Source organism: Eucyclogobius newberryi, unplaced genomic scaffold (assembly GCF_026437365.1).
Source record: "Eucyclogobius newberryi isolate DKJ021-1_F unplaced genomic scaffold, fEucNew1.0.hap1 SCAF_12, whole genome shotgun sequence".
Classification (NCBI taxonomy): Eukaryota; Metazoa; Chordata; class Actinopteri; order Gobiiformes; family Gobiidae; genus Eucyclogobius; species Eucyclogobius newberryi.
In genome coordinates this window covers 3,816,621-3,840,261 of record NW_027315746.1, presented here as the reverse complement: position 1 = coordinate 3,840,261, position 23,641 = coordinate 3,816,621, and the positions used below count along the sequence as shown (strand labels likewise).

The 23,641-nt window shown below is 45.5% G+C and overlaps 1 protein-coding gene across 1 annotated transcript in view; it reads left to right on the top strand.

The window, feature by feature from the left end:
* Window positions 1–23,641, top strand: part of lig1 (ligase I, DNA, ATP-dependent) — a 125,897-nt gene that overhangs the window by 17,723 nt on the left and 84,533 nt on the right. Inside the window, exons 7-10 of the mRNA XM_072440591.1 lie at window positions 49–330; window positions 491–593; window positions 6,018–6,104; window positions 8,748–8,804. Of these exons, the coding sequence (XP_072296692.1) occupies window positions 49–330; window positions 491–593; window positions 6,018–6,104; window positions 8,748–8,804 (529 nt within the window). The remainder of the gene's footprint in view (window positions 1–48; window positions 331–490; window positions 594–6,017; window positions 6,105–8,747; window positions 8,805–23,641) is intronic.

Sequence of the window (23,641 nt, the reverse complement as noted above, 5' to 3'; positions counted from 1 at the left end):
CTCGTCCTTTACGTCCATCGCTTCAATCGCCGCTTTTGCTTTATTCAGAAAGCGCCGACGAACCGATGGAAGAGGAGGCGGAGCCAGAAAAACCTGCCCCCGCCGAACCCGCGAGCGAGAAGTCCACAAAGGCCACGGAGCGGGACGTCCGAGAGGAAGAGCCTGGAAGTGCAGAAAAGAAGATCGACGGCGACGAGAAGGAAACGACCGTCGCGGGAAAAGCGCCTGAAAAGCCAAAGCCGAGAGTCAAAGAAAGCCCCAAAAGTCAAGCCGAGAAAGCCCGGGAAGATAAGCCGCCCGCCAAGAAGCCTGCCATCAGCAGTTTCTTCGGTGAGGCATTAGCATTCCTCTGTGTTAGCATAAAACGCCCGTCTGTAACTGTTGCAAAGCTTTTGTCATCGCAGGAAAAGAAAAAAGACGAGCAACACATTTTAGCTCGAGTCTGAAACGTCGCCATGTTCACCGCCGCGTTTGTGTTTGTGGATTACAGCGCCGAGAAAAGCGGCAACGACGACGGTGAAAACGGAGAACGCCGAGCCAAGTGAAGGAGAGAAGAAGACGCAGAGGAAGAGTTTGGGGGAGGATCGCAAAAGGTGAGACGGGGGCGTGTTCTAAAACAGTAAATATTGGGGTGTTTTTTTTTTTCTGGCGAGCACGATCAGTCACCAGTGGCGTGCGTTCAGGGCAAGCGAGGCGAGCAGTGATTGGCAGTGATTGTGTCACAACTACATATAAATAATCACCGGCCTCTCACGCAGCTCACACGCGCCGCTCTCACCGGCCTCTCACGCGCGCCGCTCTCACTGGCCTCTCACGCAGCTCACGCGCGCCGCTCTCACCGGCCTCTCACGCAGCTCACGCGCGCCGCTCTCACTGGCCTCTCACGCAGCTCACGCGCGCCGCTCTCACCGGCCTCTCGCGCGCCGCTCTCACTGGCGTGTCAGCTCACACGCGCCGCTCTCACCGGCCTCTCACGCGCGCCGCTCTCACTGGCCTCTCACGCAGCTCACGCGCGCCGCTCTCACCGGCCTCTCGCGCGCCGCTCTCACTGGCGTGTCAGCTCACACGCGCCGCTCTCACCGGCCTCTCACGCGCGCCGCTCTCACTGGCGTGTCAGCTCACGCGCCGCTCTCACCGGCCTCTCACGCAGCTCACGCGCGCCGCTCTCACCGGCCTCTCACGCGCGCCGCTCTCACCGGCCTCTACCGCAGCTCACACGCGCCGCTCTCACCGGCCTCTCACGCGCGCCGCTCTCACCGGCCTCTACCGCAGCTCACACGCGCCGCTCTCACCGGCCTCTCGCGCGCCGCTCTCACTGGCGTGTCAGCTCACGCGCCGCTCTCACCGGCCTCTCACGCAGCTCACGCGCGCCGCTCTCACCGGCCTCTCACGCAGCTCACGCGCGCCGCTCTCACCGGCCTCTACCGCAGCTCACACGCGCCGCTCTCACCGGCCTCTCGCGCGCCGCTCTCACTGGCATGTCAGCTCACACGCGCCGCTCTCACCGGCCTCTCACGCGCGCCGCTCTCACTGGCCTCTCACGCAGCTCACGCGCGCCGCTCTCACCGGCCTCTCACGCAGCTCACGCGCGCCGCTCTCACTGGCCTCTCACGCAGCTCACGCGCGCCGCTCTCACCGGCCTCTCGCGCGCCGCTCTCACTGGCGTGTCAGCTCACACGCGCCGCTCTCACCGGCCTCTCACGCGCGCCGCTCTCACTGGCGTGTCAGCTCACGCGCCGCTCTCACCGGCCTCTCACGCAGCTCACGCGCGCCGCTCTCACCGGCCTCTCACGCGCGCCGCTCTCACCGGCCTCTACCGCAGCTCACACGCGCCGCTCTCACCGGCCTCTCGCGCGCCGCTCTCACTGGCGTGTCAGCTCACGCGCCGCTCTCACCGGCCTCTCACGCAGCTCACGCGCGCCGCTCTCACCGGCCTCTACCGCAGCTCACACGCGCCGCTCTCACCGGCCTCTCGCGCGCCGCTCTCACTGGCGTGTCAGCTCACGCGCCGCTCTCACCGGCCTCTCACGCAGCTCACGCGCGCCGCTCTCACCGGCCTCTCAAGCGCGCCGCTCTCACCGGCCTCTACCGCAGCTCACACGCGCCGCTCTCACCGGCCTCTCGCGCGCCGCTCTCACTGGCGTGTCAGCTCACACGCGCCGCTCTCACCGGCCTCTCACGCGCGCCGCTCTCACTGGCGTGTCAGCTCACACGCGCGCTCTCACCGGCCTCTCACTCAGCTCACGCGCGCCGCTCTCACCGGCCTCTCACGCAGCTCACACGCGCACTCTCACCGGCCTCGCAAACTTCAATTTGGCAAGCGGTTTTACGTACGTGTACATATTAATCCATAAAGTTATTGACGCACAGGTAGAGAAGACGCGGAGAGACTGTTTAGCCAATCAGAATGCAGAACACAATGCATCATGAAAATCCGCGAAGCAGCGAGAACCGCGTTATAGCGAGGGATCACTGTACTACTAAGAACATGCATTTCACTCAAAATGATCACCTCTTCCCGACGCCAAAGATGTTCAGGTTATGTCAGGTGGAAAACCTCTGTATAAATATGACCGTTTATCATTTATGAAACATCGTATATGTAAAGAAAATTAAAAAGAGCACCCTGTGAGTATATAAAAGTCTTCTCTCAAATGCTAACGCTCCCAGACGTGCTCGAAATGTGACCTGCGTCTTCATTTCAGTCCTTAAACAAATGGCACGTCTACTTTAGAGCTGACGGTGGCCACGTGCAGGAGCGAGTCCACGTTCAGATTTGTCTTGCTTTTCCCCCTCGCCTTACTTGTCCCTTTCACTTTGAGCGCCGCCGCTAACGTTCGGCTGCGCTCCAAATGGACTGAAGGAAATCGCTGCGGTCTCAAATGGCTAAAACGTGGCATTAATTCTTCTTAAGCAACTGCTGGAGCAAAAAGACACAAATTGGATTTACCGCTGCAAAAGTGGCAAACAGCCGCGATCGGATAATTACTGAAGTTATTTAGTCTTGGCGGAGAATTGTTTCGGATTTCTAACTATTTTGCCAAACATCTTTGGGGTTGTTGTATAAATTGCTTTGTTAAGATCGTTAAGGTAATGACTGAAGCAATCAATAATGGAATTTAGACTGTTGCAGATTAATGAAATGTAGACTTTACTCAGAAGTTAAAACCTGGCGTGGCCTCAAAAGAACCGTTTGCAAAACAAAACATAGTGAAGTTTTACTGAAATGTAACTATGACAACGTGATCCTGGTTTGAGTCGCGGTCATTTATTGGTTCGTTTACACACAAACTGAATTACCGTATTTTCCAAACTTAAAGGCGCATTTTTTTTTTTTTTTCATAGTTTTGGCCGGGTGCGACTTATACGTGATATTATTTGTTATTTTCACACTGGCAACCACAAGAGGGCGCTCTAGGCTCTAAGCGACGCAGAAGAAGAATCTGCACTTCCTCTTCCTCTGGAGTTTGTGGAGTTGTTTAGAAGTGACACAGAGGAAGAAGAATTCAATGGATTTAGTGATTTGGGGTAAAAGTGATGCTTTGCTAAACTTGTTAGCATGTTCTTTATGCTATAGTTATCTGAATAACTGTTCATATGTTACGTTAACATACCAGACACTTACCACAGTTCTGTCTGTGCCTCATGTAGCTGAAAGTGTTAGCGTTAGCATGTTAGCATACGTACACCTATTCACCATGTTCTCTCATCTGTTATTATTTTAAACTGCATTTCAAGAGGAAATGTCTGTTCTTGGTCTTGAATTTTAACAAATAAATTTAACTTAAAAAATGCGACTTATACTCCAGTGCGACTTATTTTTTTTTTCTTTATTACTTAGTCTGTAAAATACGGTATTTTTATCGTGTTTCTCTGTGCTTTTTGAGTTTCTCACACCTAATACCGGGTGAACGTGAAGGTTCCGATCGCCGCCACAGATCAGGGTTTCCTCAGTGGTTTGCGATCAGATCTTTAACACGAATCCCTCCGTTAACCGGCAACATGTCTGTGCCAGGTCCGTTCCCATCAGCCCCGGGGGAGCCACTAATTTGTAACGTCACTGTCACAGGGACTATTGCGACGCCGTTCACGCTCCTTTTCATGTTCAAGCGCAGACGCACATTTATAACTCGCTCTGACGTGAGACTGATAACCGTGAGTCTCTTAATCCCGCCGTTCAGCGTCGCGTCTTTTACAAAACGCCAGCTCTCTATTCGGAGCCGCCGAAGATGACCTCAAAATGACAAGCTATTTATAACCAAAGACAGAACATGCATTTTTCATCCAGCCGTTTGTCAGAGCCGCGGTGACAGCCAAAGGGTGAGTGGCATTGTGCGGAGAGAGAAAGCTGTTCATAAATGTTACTTCACCCACTTTGGTCTTGTGTTTCATTGCAGTTTAGTCTTTTTATACAAATCAGTGAGAACTATTTATTAAAGTTTTGGAGTAGATGGAGTAAGGCAACATTTAGTCATATTTTATGCAGGAAAAACTTATGGGTTTGTGAAGCCTGGACCTAGTTTAGACTTTGTTTTGGTCGTGAGGTCAAGTCTGTGTCTGTGGGATGTTTCTCTGTAGTCCCTAGTGTGGTCCTGGTTCTGTCTTCCCTTTAGTCTTCCCCTGCTGGACTCGGTTTAGCCCTCGCCTGGACTCGGTTTAGCCCTCCCCTGGACTCGGTTTAGCCCTCGCCTGGACTCGGTTTAGCCCTCCCCTGGACTCGGTTTAGCCCTTTTAAAACTGTTCTGGAAATGTCTAATTTGGTCCTGTTTTAGTATCCATACTTACAAAATCAAAAACATTTGAGAGAAATATCGATTAGTGTCTGTTTTTTTATGCTTTTGTCTTAACCAAAGTGAAGGAAAAAACAAGCTAAATACGGAAAAAATGACGGGAAGTGGGGCCTGTAAGTCTTTTAGTCGATGAAACGATCGATTTAGTCTTAGTCGACCAGAATGTTTATCCGGCTAATTATTTCAAGTTTTCATGCACGGCAGCGTAAAGATGAACACATGGAGTGAGCTGGAGTTTAGGGAGCGTCTGTTACGACCACGGCCCCTGAAAAAGGGAATTAAACTTAAGAAACAACAGCGGCCGTTCATGTCTCAACGACCGAGACAGAACCCAAAAGCGCCCCCTTGTGTCCACTTCACCCGCCGCGCTCTCAAACACACAATTGGTTCAAAATAAAAGCAACAGCAATGCAGTATAATTATGTAAATGAAACATGGCATTTACTCTTGAAAAGGAATTACAATACTTTACTTTTACTTAGTTAACCCTTCATAAGATTGTAAAATAAATGTGCTTTTAAATTACAGAGTTTTTTCTTGGTACTATTACATCTGGACAGTTTAATCTGCCTTTTCACTTTGCAGTTCAATAGCACTTTTGAGATTCTAATAGTTTTGAGAGCTTTTGCCGGCGTCGCACCCGTTTTACTCAATCAATTGCCACACAGGGCATTTTTTGTATTCAATTCAAACCCCTGAACCTCGTGTACCAGTTTTGTATCGGGCCAGATGCTCAGATTGGCAGCCACACTCCCCCCCCGTCTGCCTCTGGACGCTCGCGGCTACAGAACTTAACATAAGATAACGAAGTCGGTGATTTATACACGACGTCGTTAAGTGTGTAAAGTACCTTATAAAACCAGTGCATTGTTATGATGTAAAATAGTCGCTCTCAACAAATTATTAATGGACAAAAAGTCGTGCATTTTTAAACACAATTTTCAGAGGTTTTTTTTTGGTTACGTAATTTCTTCTGAAGCCGTTTTTTAAAGTTGAACTACTTTGAGGAAACTTTTCATCTCCTGCTGAACTTCACTCCTCCTGCTCAGTAATAAAATTAAACTTTTTAAAATGACTCTACTTTCCTTGTTGATCGTTATGGAAATGGTGTTTGTGGCTGTTTGGTCTCCGGTCTGTTCCGTCTGCTCCTCGCCGACTTCCACATCTGTCGTTTTTATTATCCGAGTGAATCCTTTTATTAGATCTAAAGCCGCTCTTGTTTTTCAGCGAGGTAACGCCGGGACAGACGGATTACGACCCCTCGAGACCCCACTACCACCCCGTCGACCACGCCTGCTGGAAACACGGACAGAAGTAAGTGTATATCTTTAAAAATACTACTACTACCACTAACGCCCCGTCGACCACGCCTGCTGGAAACACGGGCAGAAGTAAGTGGCAATTCAAGGTCGTTCTGTGGCTAATGTATGTTTTTAAAAATACTTGCGTTGAGGATTTTCCACTGATATTGTAAGAGTTTAACTGGAAATGGAAGAACAACTGGGCCAAGAATACTCGCTATACTCGCTATACCACTATACTAATTCTCACTTGCCGTATTTTTCGGAGTATAAGTTGCACCAGTCAAAAAATATGCATAATAGAGAAGAAAAAAACATATTAGTTGCACTGGAGTATGAAATGCAGTTGCAAGTGTGAAAATAACAAATAATATCATATAAGTTGATCCGGAGTATAAGTATATAAGTATAAGTCGCACCCCGGCCTAAACTATGAAGAAAGTGCGACTTATAGTCCGCAAAATACGGTAAATATAATCGATACATTTTTTTGACTTTTGACATTGGAATCCTTCCCTCTTTACCGTAACTTAAAGCGCCCCCTACAGGTCGGACGACTCGCAGAGCTAAAATGCAGTTAATTTAAATATTTTAAAACGTGCCTCAAAATTGTACACATTTAATGCCAGAACACCAATGTTTTAGGTTTATAATTTGACTTCCTGGTTGTAATGGATGACATCACACCAGGACACGACCTGCTGGGCCAAAACTCAATCTAATGTCAGTTTATTTTAATTTGACAAATACAGTTATACATGAGCACCTTTTTATTTGTTGAAATAATGTTTAGAGGGTCAAAATAAAGTTGTTTTCTTTTGTGTAAATTATGCATAAACTTAGATGGAACGAGTGTGATGTCATTTTCTAGAGATTTTTAAAAACTTTTCTCCATAAACAGCTACTTGTTTGGTGTAAAACTATCATTTATATTTCCAACTGAACCAAATGACGTCTATATGATCATAAAAACCTGTCAAATGCATTTACCGTATTTTCCGGTCGCACCAGCCAAAAAATGCATAGTAGAGAAGAAAAATATGTGTGAAAATAACAAATAATATCACATATAAGTCACTCCAGCGTATAGGTATAAATATAAGTGGCACCCCGGCCAAAACTATGAAAAAAGGTGCGACTTATAGTCCATAAAATACGGTAGATTGGATTAGATTTGCGACGTCAGACACAGTATTACTCTTTTATGAGCTAAACGTACGGCGGACGTTCTGGATTTCACACTTTGTTTAGGCCTTTTCTGTTTACAGTCGACAACGACAACGAACACCGTGACCAAAAGAGACCACAACATGTTCATGTTTCACACTCTCCGTTAAGGCTGTAGTGAACAAAACGCATCAGCCGGTCATTAAAGCCGGGGCACCTAATTTTCACACTGCAAAAGCAGAAGTTGTTATTAAAGGCTCTTGCAAACCCCTTTGGCACGTTGTTAATATCCACAGACGTTCGTTTTCGTCTTCAGAACAGCGTTTTTCAGACGGCAAAGTGAAAAGCCTCTCACCTCTGGGTTGAAAACACAAAAACAACTTTGTGTACAGTAATAAACGGTGGCCTCCTCGTAAAAGCGAAAACTCCCTTTAACTCGCCCCGTGCACTCTCATTTCTGCTGCTGCGCTTAAATCCTTTTGAGAAAATACAATGAGTAAACTAATGAGAGTTTGGTTGGCTGATTAAACGGCTACAACACGCCAAACACAATCGCATTTATCGATGGGGGTGAGTTCATGCAACACCGGTAAAATCCTCCACCTGAAAAATTACACAGTGCGCCTTTAAAGGGCCCATGACAGGTTTTTACGATTGTCTCATTGTGACTTTATTTGGTGTATTTGTATCTGTTGTACATATATCTGATAGTTTTACACCAATCGTGCAGGTATTTGTGGAGAAAACCTTGAAAAACAGAAAGTGACATCACACCAGGGACCTCATTCCAGTCAAAGTTTATGCAGAATTTACACAAACAACTTTTTCGACTCTTTAAACATGAATTCAACAAAATAAAGTCGCTCTCATATATTTTATTTGTCAAATGTTTCAAAAAAAAATAAAAGTGACATTAGATGAGTTTTGCCCCAGTGTTTTCTGGGTAATTTCCTACTGTGATGTCAAACAGGAAGTGAAATGATAAACCTTAAAAAACGTGCTATCCTGTGATGGCACTTTTAATCATTTTCAGCAAAATTCAACATATACGGTATATCTCAACTGCGTTTTAGTTCAATGAGTCGTCCGACCTGTAGGGGGCACTTAAACTTGGCGCCGGTGTAAATGTCAATGCAGAGTAGCCTCCTGTCATTCTAAAGATGGATCGTTTTGGCTTGCGCGGTGAAACTATAGCGCTCGTAGCTAAAGTTCAGCTCCTGTATCTTCCCTCCGTGTTGCGTTCGTAAAGGACACACTCTCTTGTTTACGCCGCTGCCGCTCGCGTTATCATAAATTCCCGGTGACATTTCTTTTTGCCGCCGCTCGCTCGCCGACCTTTAGCTCCCGGGCCTCGTTCTCCCCCCCCCGCCGCCGGTCGACACCGATCCCTGCGCGGAGAATGGCCCGGGTTTAGCGTAACGGTCTGAAGGTTACGATCGCCTCCGTGCTAACGCCGCGACGCTAACGGCCCGCCAACCGCTTCTTCCAGAGTGCCGTACCTGGCTGTGGCTCGCACCTTCGAGAGGATTGAAGAGGACTCGGGCAGGTGAGTACTTTTCACAGGATATTTACTTAATCCGCGCTGTAGAAAGAAAGTAGATCCGCGCTTTCTTTCTGCTGTTGTCGGCGCGTACGTAGGAATGTCCTATGCTAGTTATGTGACAAACATAGTGACTCGCTGGTCGGGACGTCACGGTGTCAAATGTCAGTGTTACGATTATTGTGAGGGAAAAACATCACGATTTATTCATTATTCACCATTATTACTGAGATTGTGACGATAAATCAGCCTTTTTTTTGGCTATATAGTGAACAAAAAATACTTCTAAAATTGTCACGATTGTTATGTATTGATTCACACGATTAAAATGCGACCTGACTGATCACGATTATCGATTAATCTGATCATTTTGACGTCCCTACTGACAAATATTGGGGTTTCGAAGTTTGAGATTACGACGACAATGAAAACGTAAGGCACAAAATACTACGATGTTGTCGAAAGAAAACCGTGTTAGTTGTGATCGCACGGGAACGTCTGAAACTTCCTTTAGTTCATGGAAAATATAGAGTAAAAAAAAAAAGAATGAAAACGAATCAATACTAAAAACCTTCAGCGAAACTGCATTCTCATTGGAGCAGGTATCGACGCTGAAAGAAATCACACAAACGTAGAGTAGAATTGGACTTATCTTGAGTAGATTTAGGACGGTCTAGTGCGATAAACAAAATAATTATGATAGCTCGATGATTGTATTAACACTAGACATTTCAGTCTTTTGATTTATCCTCCGAACAAGAGCGTAAAGTGATATTTCTGCACTTTAGCGGTGCATTTTATGGCCAATTCACCATTTTTGTGCCGAAACTGAACCTCTTTATGACGTTTACAGGCGCATTTGAGCACGTTCTGACGCATTGTTAAAATGTCGATCGAGAAAGCAAAAAAAAACACAAAAAGGGGGAAAGCGGAAAAGAAAATACTAAAAACTAGAGGAAAAAAGACGGAAAAAAAGAGAAAGCTCGAAAATAACAATTGAAGAGAAAAAAGAGAAAAAGGTGGAAGAAGAGAATAAAAAGACTGAAAAAAGAGAAAAAAGAGGGAGAAGAGAAAAAAAGACTGGAAAAAATACAAAAAAAGAGAAGGCAATCAAAATGGGGAAAAAAGGGACAAAAATAAAAGGACGAAGAAGAAAAAGAACTATGAAAAAAAAAGAGATGGCAAAAAATACAAAAACATTCATTCATTAATGTTTTGCAATACTTACCTCTTTCTGGAACAAAAGCAGGATTAGCATATAACCACGTGATCATAACAAACAAACTACTATTATTTTGTGTTGAAATTTACTCTTCTAAAACTTAAATCTTTCCAAACTATTTAACTCAAAGTGCAAATGTGATCATATCTGAAGATAGACCAGCTTGTTTTGTTACTTACCGTCGACTAAATCTATTTTTCTGTTATTACTATTGTCAATGCTTGGTGGCTTTTTCTGCCTTTTTTATTTCTTTATTTTTTTTACATTTTCTTTGGTTCAGTTTTGTGCGCAGCGTCCAGAGATTCCCCTCACAATTCCCGGTTGAACATAATTAGAGAGCAGTCTCTTTTGAGCAGACAAAGTGTAGAAATCGGGTTCGTTTCCGAGTCGAGTGAAGCGAGGATAATGTGTTCCTCGGCTCAGTCTTGGAGGTGCGTTTGAAGTGCTTTATGGGAGATAAGTTTGCACCTTTTAATTGAGCACATAGTAAAAATGATAGGAAGTGGAAATTGGTTTCACGAGGTCAAAGACGGAATACGGTAGTTAAATTAAAAACTCCTTTTCTTTTGGACACAATTTTGCTTCTTACTGTTTAAAATGCCAAAATGGATATTGTAAAGTTGTGCCAGAAGTGTCTTGAAGGGCAGTCTGCCTCTTCTGTGAAGTGAAAAGAAAAACCCCCAAACATTTCCCCCAAATACATGTGTACCTATCTTTATTGTGCATATTATGAAAGAGATTATTTGACTTGTTTTCTAAAATTTCTGATGGGTTTCAAGGTGATATTTATTATTAAGCTGTTTTTAGATCAATATCGAACAAAATAAAATAAAAATAATGACAAATGTATACGATTGTTTAAAACTCAATAATAATGGTATGAGTCCCTGGTTTGTTAATTTTGAGTGGGCTCCGCCCACTTTGTGTTGCTGGCCCTCCACAATAATAATGTTACATTTTTGCATTACATGTTTGTATACACGGAATGTGCAAGAGTTGGGAATATATTTGTGAGCTACTTAGCGCAAACAAGCGCTTTACCGCTTTACATGCGGTCGTCATCCCCATGTAAAGCGCTCCTTTAGTGCGCACTCCGCGCACACTTTTGCACTGTGATGATCAATTTTCCTACTACTAATTAGTATGCACTGGCCTTGCAAGAGTGGAGGAGTGCGTTAGTGAGTGTTTGGAAGCAAGCAAGCGAGCGCTTTGCGCTCGATTTCGTGCGCACTTTGGCAGTTGTGAACGGAACTAATAAGCAGCTTGTGGCGCTTGGGCCTTATAATATTTCAAGCAAAAACAAAATAGCCGTTTCCACTACAACCACATATTATACATCGTTTGAAAGCTCGGAGCCTTCCCCATGCCACCGCGGGGGGGAAATTGTCATTTCGAGCGCTTACACGCTCGTCACTGCCCATCCCATTGGGTTCTCCACCCGACATAGACTTCAATTAACTTAGCAGATACAAGAATGGCTCATTCCTGCGACATGGACTCTCGTGTACAGCACGATGCCGTGAGCTTCGCGCTGCTGTTGTCAACTACTGTTGCCTATTTTTGTCATAACAGGAGTAAGTATGCATGATCCATGCTTTCGGCAGCGTTACAGGACCAATTAAGAGTGATTTGTTACATAAGGATCTGACATTTAGAACAGCAAGTTTCAGACTAGTTTCAGTGGGACTGGGCCTTATCTTTTCACTGGGAATATGAATCAAATTTCTCAGATTGGGCAGCCTGACTCGCATTTTGTTTCCCCATCTGTGTGATGTGACTACAGAAATAGCACTAGGGGGGGCTGTTTTTACACATATTTTCCCCGCAGCTTTCCCAGGCTTGTGTCTTCATTGTCACTCATTTGTTGTTCGTATTTTCTGGGATTTTGTGGGTGAAATTATATTTTTAATGTTAGTTTCTGTTTTCTAGCGAGCGCGTGCACACAGCTCGTCACCATAACCCAGTTTGACCCAGTTTTATCAGCTAAATTGTAGACTTATTCTTAACTTCCATGTATGTTTTTATTGGTTCCATCAGGCCGTGCTCTTACCACTAAAGCCCAAACCTGTGACACGTAGTTCCAGCTGAGTCAGTTCTTTATGGTCAGATTGTGTCTGACACAGTCAGTCTCAGACAGAGCAGTGCCTCCAGTTAGTTTCACTCCCCATAATGTCCACATCATATGAAAGGTAAAGAGAATTATCAAGTGTATGAAGTCCCCAAAATGTTATCTGTTTAGCCTTTTATTATAATTGTCAATAAGCTCGTATAATATAAGTGTATTTTCATATTTATACAGATCGTGAAATGTTGAAAGTTTGACATTTGTCTGTGTTTGAAAGACAGTGAGGCATTTCAATGAAAAATAACACCATGTTGGCTTTAGAACACCTTTATTAGAGTTTATGTTAATAATCTTACATTTTTCAAACAAATCCACATCTAAACCAAGTCAAAAAAACAAAAAGATCGATTCAAGGGTCAAACGGGCACAACTGACCCTCACTTCACCTCACACAGATCAAACAAAAGAACACAACATCTACAAAAGGCGTCAAAGAGCAGGCAGTGTGGGTGAAGTGTCTTGCCTAAGGACACAACAACAGCTGGCCAGAGCTAAACTTATACAGCCCTTTTTATGAATGTACTTAATGACATGAGCACGCTTGAATTCATAAGGCATGAACAAAAGGAAGCAGAGGACTTTTATCTTCAAATGAGTAAAACGACACACACTGTATTACCAAGGATAAACCTGTATCTTGACTTTTGTTTTGTGAAATCTCAAGATGTCAAATGTTAAAAGAACAACCACTAATATTGTGTTATTGGACACAGTTATCGAAGTTATTGAATTCATCACACACATAAACAAGGAGAAAAAGTCCTCTTGTTGAAACTCTATACTTCTCTGTTCTATACAGCTATACTTCTATACTACATGTATACTACTTAACCCAGGTTGTGGATAGTGCTATGATAGTGCTGTTGCCATGGTGTTGAAGCAAATTCCTAGTTGTGTTTTGGTCACTAACGATGGCAATGGCAAGTACATGGCAAAATGTACTTATGATATTCATCCTCGTCATCACAGCTCGTCCTTTTTCTTTTTGAAAACCTTTCCGTCTTTTCCTTTTTTCCAGCTCAGTTTGACGTTTTGTCCCTTTGCTTTGAACTTGTCCTCCAGCTGAAGAAAAAGGAGAGAAGTGAGACTGAGAAATGAGAACAATAAACAGACACCGGAACTAAAGACGATGCAATAAAGGAAAACACAGATTGATTCATTTGTGCAAAGTTTTAAACCAGTGGTTTTTGTGATGTGCAGAAGGAAAACCCTGAAAAGGATTCTATGAACGACTTGAACAAAGCTGCAGTGAAACTCAGATCAAAATCACCATCTATGGTGTTGTAAACGTGTCATTTAGAGCTACAAACATGTTCTGAAACACATGGGATTCTTGTGTTAGTTTAACACTTCATGTTTCAGTCTCTCAAAGGTTAAAGCTCCTGGATGTGTTCCATTCCATTGTTCTGCATAAATATAATAATACAGAAGTACAAATATCTACACGTACCTGTTTGAGGATTTCAGATTCGTGTGAGTTGGGATCTACAGTTGAGGACAGACTTATTTTCACCAAAGTCTTCCAAGTCTTCAAACCTGCAAAAATAAAGTTTAAAAAAGTAATTTCAGAGGTAACACTTCATCAGTCTGTGTGGGAGGGTCTTCAGTCTGTGTGGGAGGGTCGTCAGTCTGTGTGGGAGGGTCGTCAGTCCGTGTGGGAGGGTCCTCTGTCCGTGTGGGAGGGTCTTCAGTCTGTGTGGGAGGGTCTTCTGTCCGTGTGGGAGGGTCTTTAGTCTCTGTGGGAGGGTTATTCCTTGTACACTCACCTCCGTGGCAGATGAAGGATTTCTTTAGGTCACAGTCAGCGCTCTCCCATCGGCCCGGAGCTATCAGAGCGGCACATTTATGGTTCAGTGGATCTGAGTTCCAGTTTCTGAAGGAGGAGTCACTTCCATCTGACCACGCCCAGGTGTCCCGGGACAGACCAATGAAATAGTGGCCAGAATGGCTTGGATATTTGGCTTGAAACTGTCTTAGCTGGTCCAGTCCACTCACCAAGTCAGTGTGGTGTTCTCTGCAGTACTGTTGAGCCTTTAACCAGGTTATGGTGTTCACGCTCTTGACATACGTGTTGGAGGGCTCTGTAGAACAAGAGATTTGTTTAGAAATAATACAGTGGATTTTATTGCAAATATTCCTCCTAAATCTCACATCCGTGTGCCCCATCTCTACAGTCGATATACGTATAGTATAAACATGTACAAACAGACCTCACAATAGTAACACATCAAAGGAATAAAGTATTTAAAATAAGCTTTCTTTGATTTTCAAGTGTAATAAAATTAAAAACCGTGTCCTCACCGTCGTAGCAAATGAATTTATGTTTCCAATCACATGGTCTATCAGCCCATTTGTTATTGAAAAATATTTCCACACAGTTTTCAGTTGTGTTTTCATCATTATCAGGTTCCCCTGTGTACCACTCAGCCTCTCCTTCATTGTACTGGAACTCGGGCAGAGACCAGTGCCATTTCCTGTTTGTGTCTAGGCGGTTGTTGCTGGTTTGATAAAGTCCGATCCACACGTCTGTTCCTTCGCCTGGTCCTTCTGCAGCAGCTCTCAGACTCTCCAGCTCCTTCAGCTCCTTCATGTTCCTCACTGTTGCCAGGTCTGTGTAGTGCTTTCTGCAGATGGTCTGAGCGTCAGCCCACGTCATGGGCTCTTTTATGATGTGGTACTCCAGGTCTTCAGTCGCAGAGAGAGTGATCTGACCTTTAAAGAAGAATAAAACATGACTCGTTACGAGCCTTAAATATTAAAGGTGAGATGCTTTTGACTGCCGTCGACTGCCGCCCTGATCACTCGGCACCGGCCCCTTATCGATCCTCCTGCGAGTGGTGGGCCCACTGGAGGACAACCCCACGTCGCTTGTGTGGGCTGTGCCCGGCCGGGCCAGAGGGAAAAAATAGCCACCAGGTTTTTCGCCAGTGAGCACCCACCCCTGGCCTGGCCCCAGGATGGGGCCCCAGTAACGCCAATCAGGGCGACGTAACTGGCCTTGTTTTTGTTGTCACCATAAGGGGCTTCCGAACCGCTCTTTGCCTGACCCGTCACTTTTGCTCAGGGCTGTCCGGTCCATGTATGACCGGAGCAGGAGCTGTGTTCACTGCAGTAAGTCAGACCTGTTCCCAGTGCATGTTGGACTCCGCCAGGGGTCGGAGGGTGTGGTCAGGGGTCGGAGGGTGTCCGGTTTGGGGACCACAGGATCTCATCTCTGCTGTTTGCAGACGATGTTGTCCTGATGGCTCCATCAAACCCGGACCTGCAACATGCACTGGGACGGTTTTGCAGCCGAGTGTGAAGCGGCTGGGATGAGAATCAGCACCTCCAAATCCGAGGCCATGGTTCCCGACCGGAAAAAGGTGGCTTGCCCTCTTCAGGTGGGTGGGGAGTCCTTGCCCCAAGTGGAGGAGTTCAAGTATCTCGGGGTGTTGTTCACGAGTGAGGGAAGGATGGAGCGTGAGATCGACAGGCGGATCGGTGCAGCGGCTGCAGTGATGCAGTCGCTGCATCGGACCGTTGTGGTGAAGAGGGAGCTGAGTCGAAACACAACGCTCTCGATTTACCTCTAAGTTCCTACCCTCACCTATGGTCATGAGCTTTGGGTATTTACCGAAAGGACAAGAATGCGGATACAAGCGGTCGAAATGAGTTTCCTCCGCCGGGTGGCTCGTCCCTTAGAGATAGCGTGAGGAGCTCACACGGGGTGAGCTCTGAGTAGAGCCGCTGCTCCTCCAGCTGAGATGGCTCGGGCATCTGTTCCGGATGCTTCCTGGGTGCCTCCCTGGGGGATGTTTCAGGCATGTCCCATGAGGAAGAGGCCCCGGGGAAGACCCAGGACACGCTGGAGAGACTATGTCTCTCGGCTGGCCTGGGAACGCCTCGGGATCCCCCCGGAGACGCTGGGGGAAGTGTCTGGGGAGTCCCTGCTTAGGCTGATGCCCCCGCAACCCGGCCCCGGATAAGAGGAAGAAGATGGATGTATGGATGCTTTTGATTGTGTGGTCACTTTGCTCTCGTTCACATGGAAACCGTGTCCAGGAGGGACTTTCCTCCTCCTCTTCTCTCCCCCCCTCTTTCCCCTCTTCCTCTCTCTCCTCTTCTCCCTCCCTCCGCTCATGTTTTTGGATGTTAGGTTTTTTCATTCTCTTTAATCCCAAAAATTAAACATTTAAACTTTGCTCTTTCTCTTTTTTTTCTTTTCTTTTCTCAGATTTGTCCTGAAAAGGTTCAGTTTGCTCATGTTTGATCATAAAACAGCTGGTTATTTTTACATGATTGATCACATAGTAGTTTAGTTTAAATGGAGGCCTGATGGAGCCGAGCATGAACAATGACATCAATCATCTATTTACACTTTGACTTTTGCAACTTTTGAATGAGAAAAAACATCAAAACAGAAATGATCAACTCACTGAGCAGCAGCACGAAGAGCCACGAAGACTGGTCCATGTTCACCTGGAGAGACAAGAACCAGGTCTAAACCAGGTCTAAACCAGGTCTAAACCAGGACTAAACCAGGACTAAACCAGGACTAAACCAGGTCTGATTTAAAAAAGCCGGTTTTATGTCCAATCGGCCCCAATCGGTGACCGGCCGGTCACTGTTGTAATTTCCGGTTTTCGGACGATCAAACTGACCCGCATGCGCGGTGCGTAGCAGCTCAATGCGCCCAGAGCAAAAGAGCTAAAAACCAGCAAGACGGCCAAAGCGTCCAGTTTACATTCAAAGTCTATGGAAACGCGCGTCGAATACCACCTGTGTTTTCTGCGGCGCGATCCTGCTTTTTCGGCGTGGAGCGCCGGCGTAGGGTGTGTTTTGGCGTTATCCGCTCTAGACGCTTTGACAGGCGTATAAGATTCAAGGCGTTAAAATTGTTCGCCGCAGAAAAGTTCAGATTTGTTCAACTTTTCTGCGGCGAGGCGGCGCAGCAGCCAATCAGAGATGACGCTGCTTTTTGTTCCTGTTCTGTATATATATTATTTTTTATATTATATATGTTATTTTTTATATTTTTCCACAAAATAAATTACATTTTATATTACAAAATGTGTGTCCTGTATACATGCACCTTTTTCATATGTATAATACTGGGTAGTTTGTGGGAAAATCAGTGGCTAGATAGAAAATCGGTATCGGAAAAAAACGGTTTTGGCAGGTCAGACCTCCTTAAAACCGAAAACCGGTATTGGCCAAGAATTTTGCAATCGGTGCATCTCGCACTAACGCGGGACTGACGCGGGACTGACGCGGGACTAACGCGGGACTGACGCGGGACTAACGCGGGACTGACGCGGGACTGACGCGGGACTGACGCGGGACTGACGCGGGACTAACGCGGGACTAGAACAGGTCCACACGTACCTGAGGGCTCCAGCTGGGTTGATTGTCTGTTGAAGAGTCCCTGTCTCTCGTGTTGTTCTTCTTCTGCTTTATCAATAGTCTCCTCTTCTGACTTTGAATATGAAAATACTGGTGTGCGACACAATCCACCTGTCGTCACCTGTTGCTCCCACAGAAGTTCTGTGGCTCTTTGTTTGTTAATTTGCATTTGATTAAATATAGAACTCATTTGTTTCTACATTTCCAGTGTAGTTCATGTTGCACACGTGTTTTCCTTAGGCGGATTTTTTTCCAACTGTCTCTAAAGACAATTCTCCAAATTAAAACCATACTTGTTTCTTGAGTATGTGGATTATATACAAAAACTCGGTCTCTGTGTAAAGGTCACATTCTCTATTTTTACCCTCAAAAGTCTGAACTACTCTAAGTCTGACAAAAGTTATACATCTTGGAACATACACAAAAAAGGTGTTTTTGTTAAAAACGAGGGTGTTTATAGCTGCTGTTTGTATCTGAGGCCTGAAATACACTATATATCATTATAAAAACTATTTGGCCACTTAAGTTTCAAATGTGAGATCATTATCTGTAGAAACAAGTATTTTACCGCACTTTTTGTAATACTTTATCCAGGCGTTGGATAAAAGGACAATTCCCTCGTCCAAATCTATACAAATTGGACACATTTAGAAAACATTTGATCACTTTTGACTTCTTCAACCTACATACATCAATGAGTGCTCTATTGAAAGCTTACAACTAAAGGAATCCATTTATTTACACGGAGACCCTATATTATGTTATTGAAATTCATATTCCATTAATAAATAAAAAATGTAACAATAAAAATAACAAACGAGTGTTAAACCATCGCATGGCTCTAAAGTGGAACGTTTTGGAGAAATCCCATAGATTTTACACATCCTCGTGCTCGTCTCCCATTGGCTGTTTGTCTGTAGCGTCAAACAGTCTGTGATCGAACTGTTTGGTTTAGCAAGGGTGGAACTTGTGCGTAGTTTGCATCTCTATGTGAGACTTCATTGGCTTTACTGGGCCGTAGAGCTGCCAAAAACCCTCCTGATTGGCTAATCTTAGTGTCAATCAAAAGCTAACAATTCCTGTTAGCCTCTTTAGCAAGGACATTGCGGAGAAAATTCTATTCTTTGATATGGCAAAAAAAAAGAAAAATTGAGTAAACTTTTTTTCTGCAACATGGATCTAACATATGTATTGGACCTAATTGTTTTACTGGATTTTATCCGTTGGACCATTACAAACGATTGAGACCAATCTTGTGGGGAAATATTGGAAATAATACACGTAAGTTTGACGTGTATTATATATATATATAATATATAATAGTTTTTTATTCAACTGTTTTTGACTTTTTTTCGGCTGGATTTGAGCGTTTTTCGTTGTGTTGTTGTGACGTGAGCTAGCTCCGAGCGAGCCCACCGCCCCCCCCCGCGCCCTCCGGCCGCCGCTAAAGTACACGGCGTGTCGTCGGTACACGTTTATATACACGTTTATATGAAAGAGGAACTTCACGAACGATCGGGACACGCACTGGAATCGCTTTAAATTAACTTGTTTTGACTTTATTCGGCTGGATTGAGTGTTTTCGTCGTGTCGTTGCGATGTGTCTTGGCTCTGAGTCCCCCGGCTTCGGCCCCGCCCCCCGGCCGGTGCCATACCGCGTTTACACAAAGGAGGAACTCATGAAACTGCGGAGAACAGTCATCTTACCCGGAGATCGTCACGTTATCCCGGCGGACATCCTAAGGAAAACGCAACGAAGCAGACGGGCTGGACGTAAACTCCGAGAGAAGAGAGGAGAAAACAGGAAGTCGGTTCCCGCTGTAGTCATGGGTAACGTGAGGTCCCTTCAAAATAAAATGACGGAAATAGCGAGCCTCATGCGGTCCCAGAGGATTTATAGGGACAGCAGCGTCTTGATTTTCACAGAGACCTGGTTAACAGCAGAAATGCCAGACTCTATTGTAGGTTTGGACAATTTTCATCTGCTGCGGGCGGACAGAACGAGAGAATGCGGGAAGAAAAGAGGTGGAGGTCTGGCGGTGTATGTGAACACGAGCTGGTCTAAACCCGAACACTGCACAGTGAGGGAGCAGCTATGTAACAAGGATATTGAACTATTGGCTATTGGCATGAGGCCATATTATCTGCCCCGGGAGTTCTCACATGTGATTTTGATCGCAGTCTATGTGGCCCCGTCTGCCAATGCTGAAAATGCTTGTGAAGCACTGCTCTCCTGCACTTGTAGGCTGCAAACACGGCATCCACAGGCTCTCTTCCTCATCTCTGGTGACTTTAACCACGCTTCTCCCTCTTCTGTTCTACCAACATACACCCAGTATGTTACCTGCCTCACCAGAGAGAATAGAACATTGGACTTGTTTTTTGCCAACACCAAGGAGGCTTATTCCTCTTCCCCCCTCCCTCCCCTGGGCAGCTCGGACCACAACCTTGTACATCTGAGGCCTGTGTATGAACCCATCGTGCGCAGGCAGCCTGTGGTGTCCCGTGAGGTGAGGATGTGGTCTGCTGAGAGCGAGGAGGCTCTGAGGGACTGCTTCAGCACCACTGTCTGGACTGAGCTTTATGACCCACATGGGGAGGACATCAACACCATCACAGAGTGCATCACGGACTACATCAACTTCTGTTTTGAAAACATTGTTCCCTCCCGGACGGTGCGGTGTTTTCCAAACAACAAGCCATGGATTAACCGTGAACTGAAGGCTCTGCTGAAGGAGAAGAAGAGAGCCTTCAGGTCAGGGAACAAGGAGGAGCTGAGGACTGTGCAAAGGGAGCTGAGGAGGAAGATCAGGCAGGCTGAAGCCGGCTACAAGAGGAGGATGGAGGAGCAGCTGCAGCAGAAGAACATTCAGGGAGTGTGGAGGAGCCTGAAAACCATCTTGGGCTTCAAAATCCCCCCTGCCCAGACAGAGGGGGATCTACAGTGGGTGAATGATTTAAATGCTCACTTCTTGAGGTTTGATCGGTCACCCGCCCCTCCCCCTGCACAGCTGCATGCTCCCTCTTCCACAGCTGGACAATGCCCTTCGCTTATCTGCCCCGGACCATCAGCTCCCCACTTCGCCTGGACTTACCCATCCCCCCAGCACACAGTTCCCCTGCCAACCACTGACTGTCACAGCAGCACAGGTGAGGAGTGAGCTGAAGAGGATTAAAGTGAGGAAGGCAGCAGGACCTGATGGCATCAGCCCCAGGCTCCTTAAGTCCTGCACAGATGAACTGTGTAGAGTTATGGAGCATGTCTTCAACATGAGCCTGAAGCTGAGGGTGGTACCACAGGTCTGGAAGACCTCCTGTCTGGTACCTGTGCCTTAGACACCGCGCCCCAAAGACCTCAACAGCTTCAGGCCAGTGGCTCTCACGTCCCACCTGATGAAGACACTGGAGCGGCTGGTCCTGGACCACCTCCGCTCCACCGTGAGCTCAGCCATGGACCCGCTGCAGTTTGCATATCGGTCTGGCATCGGAGTGGAGGACGCTGTCATCTCCCTGCTGCACCGCTCTCTCTCTCACCTGGAAAAGCCTGGTAGCTCTGTGAGGATTCTGTTCTTCGATCTTTCCAGCGCCTTCAACACCATCCAGCCGCTGCTCCTGAGGGACAAGCTGGAGACGGCTGGTGTGGAGTATGACCTGCAGAGTGGATCCTGGACTACCTCACAGACCGACCCCAGTTTGTGAGAGCCCGGAACTGTGTGTCTGACACTCGGACCTGCAGTGTGGGGGCGCCCCAGGGCACTGTCCTCGCGCCCTTTCTCTTCACCCTTTACACTGCGGACTTCAGACACGACACGGACAGCTGTGTCCTGCAGAAGTTCTCTGACGACTCTGCCATCATCGGACTCATCACGGACGACGATGACGCGGAGTACAGAGGACTGGAGCAGGACTTTGTGGACTGGTGTCAGCGGAACCACCTCCTCATCAACGCGGGGAAGACCAAGGAGATGGTGGTGGATTTCCGCAGACGCCACCCCACTGCCCCCTCGCCAGTGAACATCCAGGGACGGGACATTGAGAGAGTGGACTCATACAAGTACCTGGGTGTTCATCTGAACCACAAACTGGACTGGACTCATAACACAGACGCACTGAACAGGAAGAGCCAGAGTCGGCTCTACCTCCTGAGGAGACTCAGGTTTTTTGGAGTGACAGGGCCACTCCTGAAGACCTTCTACGACTCTGTGGTGGCATCAGCTCCTGTAGGTGTGGCCTGCTGGAGCAGCAGCATCACAGAGAGGGAGAGGAAGAGGCTGGACAAAGTCATCAAGAAGTCCAGCTCCGTCCTGGGCTGTGCTCTGGACTCGGTGCAGGAGGTGGGGGACAGAAGGGTCCTGGCTAGATTCACATCTATGCTGGACCATGAGTGCCACCCCCTGCAGGACACTCTCTCCGCTCTGGAGAGCAGCTTCAGTGAGAGACTGATCCACCCTCGCTGTGTGAAGGAAAAGTTCCGTAGGTCTTTCCTTCCTGCTGCTGTCAGACTTTATAACAAAAACTGTTAGTACTGAACACTCGCAATACTGACCTAACCTAATACTGATGTGCAATTCTGTCATATGTGCAATTGCTGTTGGATCATGTGCAATTCATGTGCAATTACTGTGAAATTCATGTGCAATCTATGTGCTGTCGTGACACATATTCATGTGCAATTACTGTCGTGATCACATGCAATGGTATTTATGTATTTATTTATTTATTTGTCTATGGGAGTTTTTATTTATTCATAGGAGATCTTCTACTGAAAGTGTTTTTCAGACTTCCTATAAGTGATCTGTTCTTCTGTATCTACCTCTGTATCTACCTGCGTTGCACCAATGAAATTTCCCCATGTGAGACAATAAAGGAATATCTTATCTTATCTTATCATGTATCATAGAAACTGTCTATGATCAAAACACTGACCTTTTTGTACTTTTAAACTAAATCCTGCCAAAAGAGAACATTACACTTTATTCATTGTATTTAGTTTGTTTAATAATTATATTTAGTGTAATAATTAGATTGTTTAATAATTATATTTAGTTAGTGTAATAATTAGATTGTTTAATAATTATATTTAGTTAGTGTAATAATTACATTGTTTAATAATTATATTTACACAAACGTGGTAGTGATGCGTCTTTTGAACCTCGGGTCTCGCGATGCACATGTTGTCTTTTGACTCATGAGTCAGGTCTGGCCAAGAAAGTTCCATTTACCCAATAGTGACACGCCAGTTGTCTTTTGAACGCGTCCGCGCTGCGGGACTAATTAGACTAATTTCTCTGTGAATATGATTCTGATTGTAATAAAACACACAGTGTTTTGAATCTAAAAATGTGGATAACACAACGTGTCCCTTGGACAGTGCTTCTACTGTCCACTGAAGTCTTCTTCTGGAGTTTGGCAAACGCTTGTGCTTCCTGCTAGATTGCCCCCGGTGGCCGTTTGGTAATTAGATTAGATTAGGTCTAATATTAGATTCAAGAAAGAAAGAATAATATTCCGATGCAAAAACAATGTTTCCCATTTTTCAAATGTCAAACTATGTTTTCAGAAAGTCATGGTGCGGATCCCTGGTCACTGACGGGTACTTTCGTTAATTTTGAACGGTAATGTTTAATTTCCCTACCACTAATTAGTATGCACGGGGCGTGCATGAGGAGGAGTGCGTTAGTGAGTGTCTGGAAGTGGGCGAGCGCTTTGCGCTCGATTTCGTGTGCACTCTGTGCGCACTTTGGCAGTTGTGCTTTGCACGGCCTCACAGGACTTATAGGCCTCTCGCCAGCTTGTGGCGCTCCGGCATAATAACTACAATACTACTAGATAATAATAAGAATAATAAGAATATTATTATTATTATTATTATTATTATTATTATTATTATTATTATTATTATTATTATTATTATTATTATTATTATTATTATTATTATTATTATTATTATTATTATTATTATTATTATTATTATTATTATTATTATTATTATTATTATTATTATAATATGCTTTTGTTTAGTTCTTGTTGTTCTGGGCTAAATCTGTCCATTACATAACATACTATTGGCTATGAACTAGAACACATTTGTTATCAATATCGCATGCGTCCATA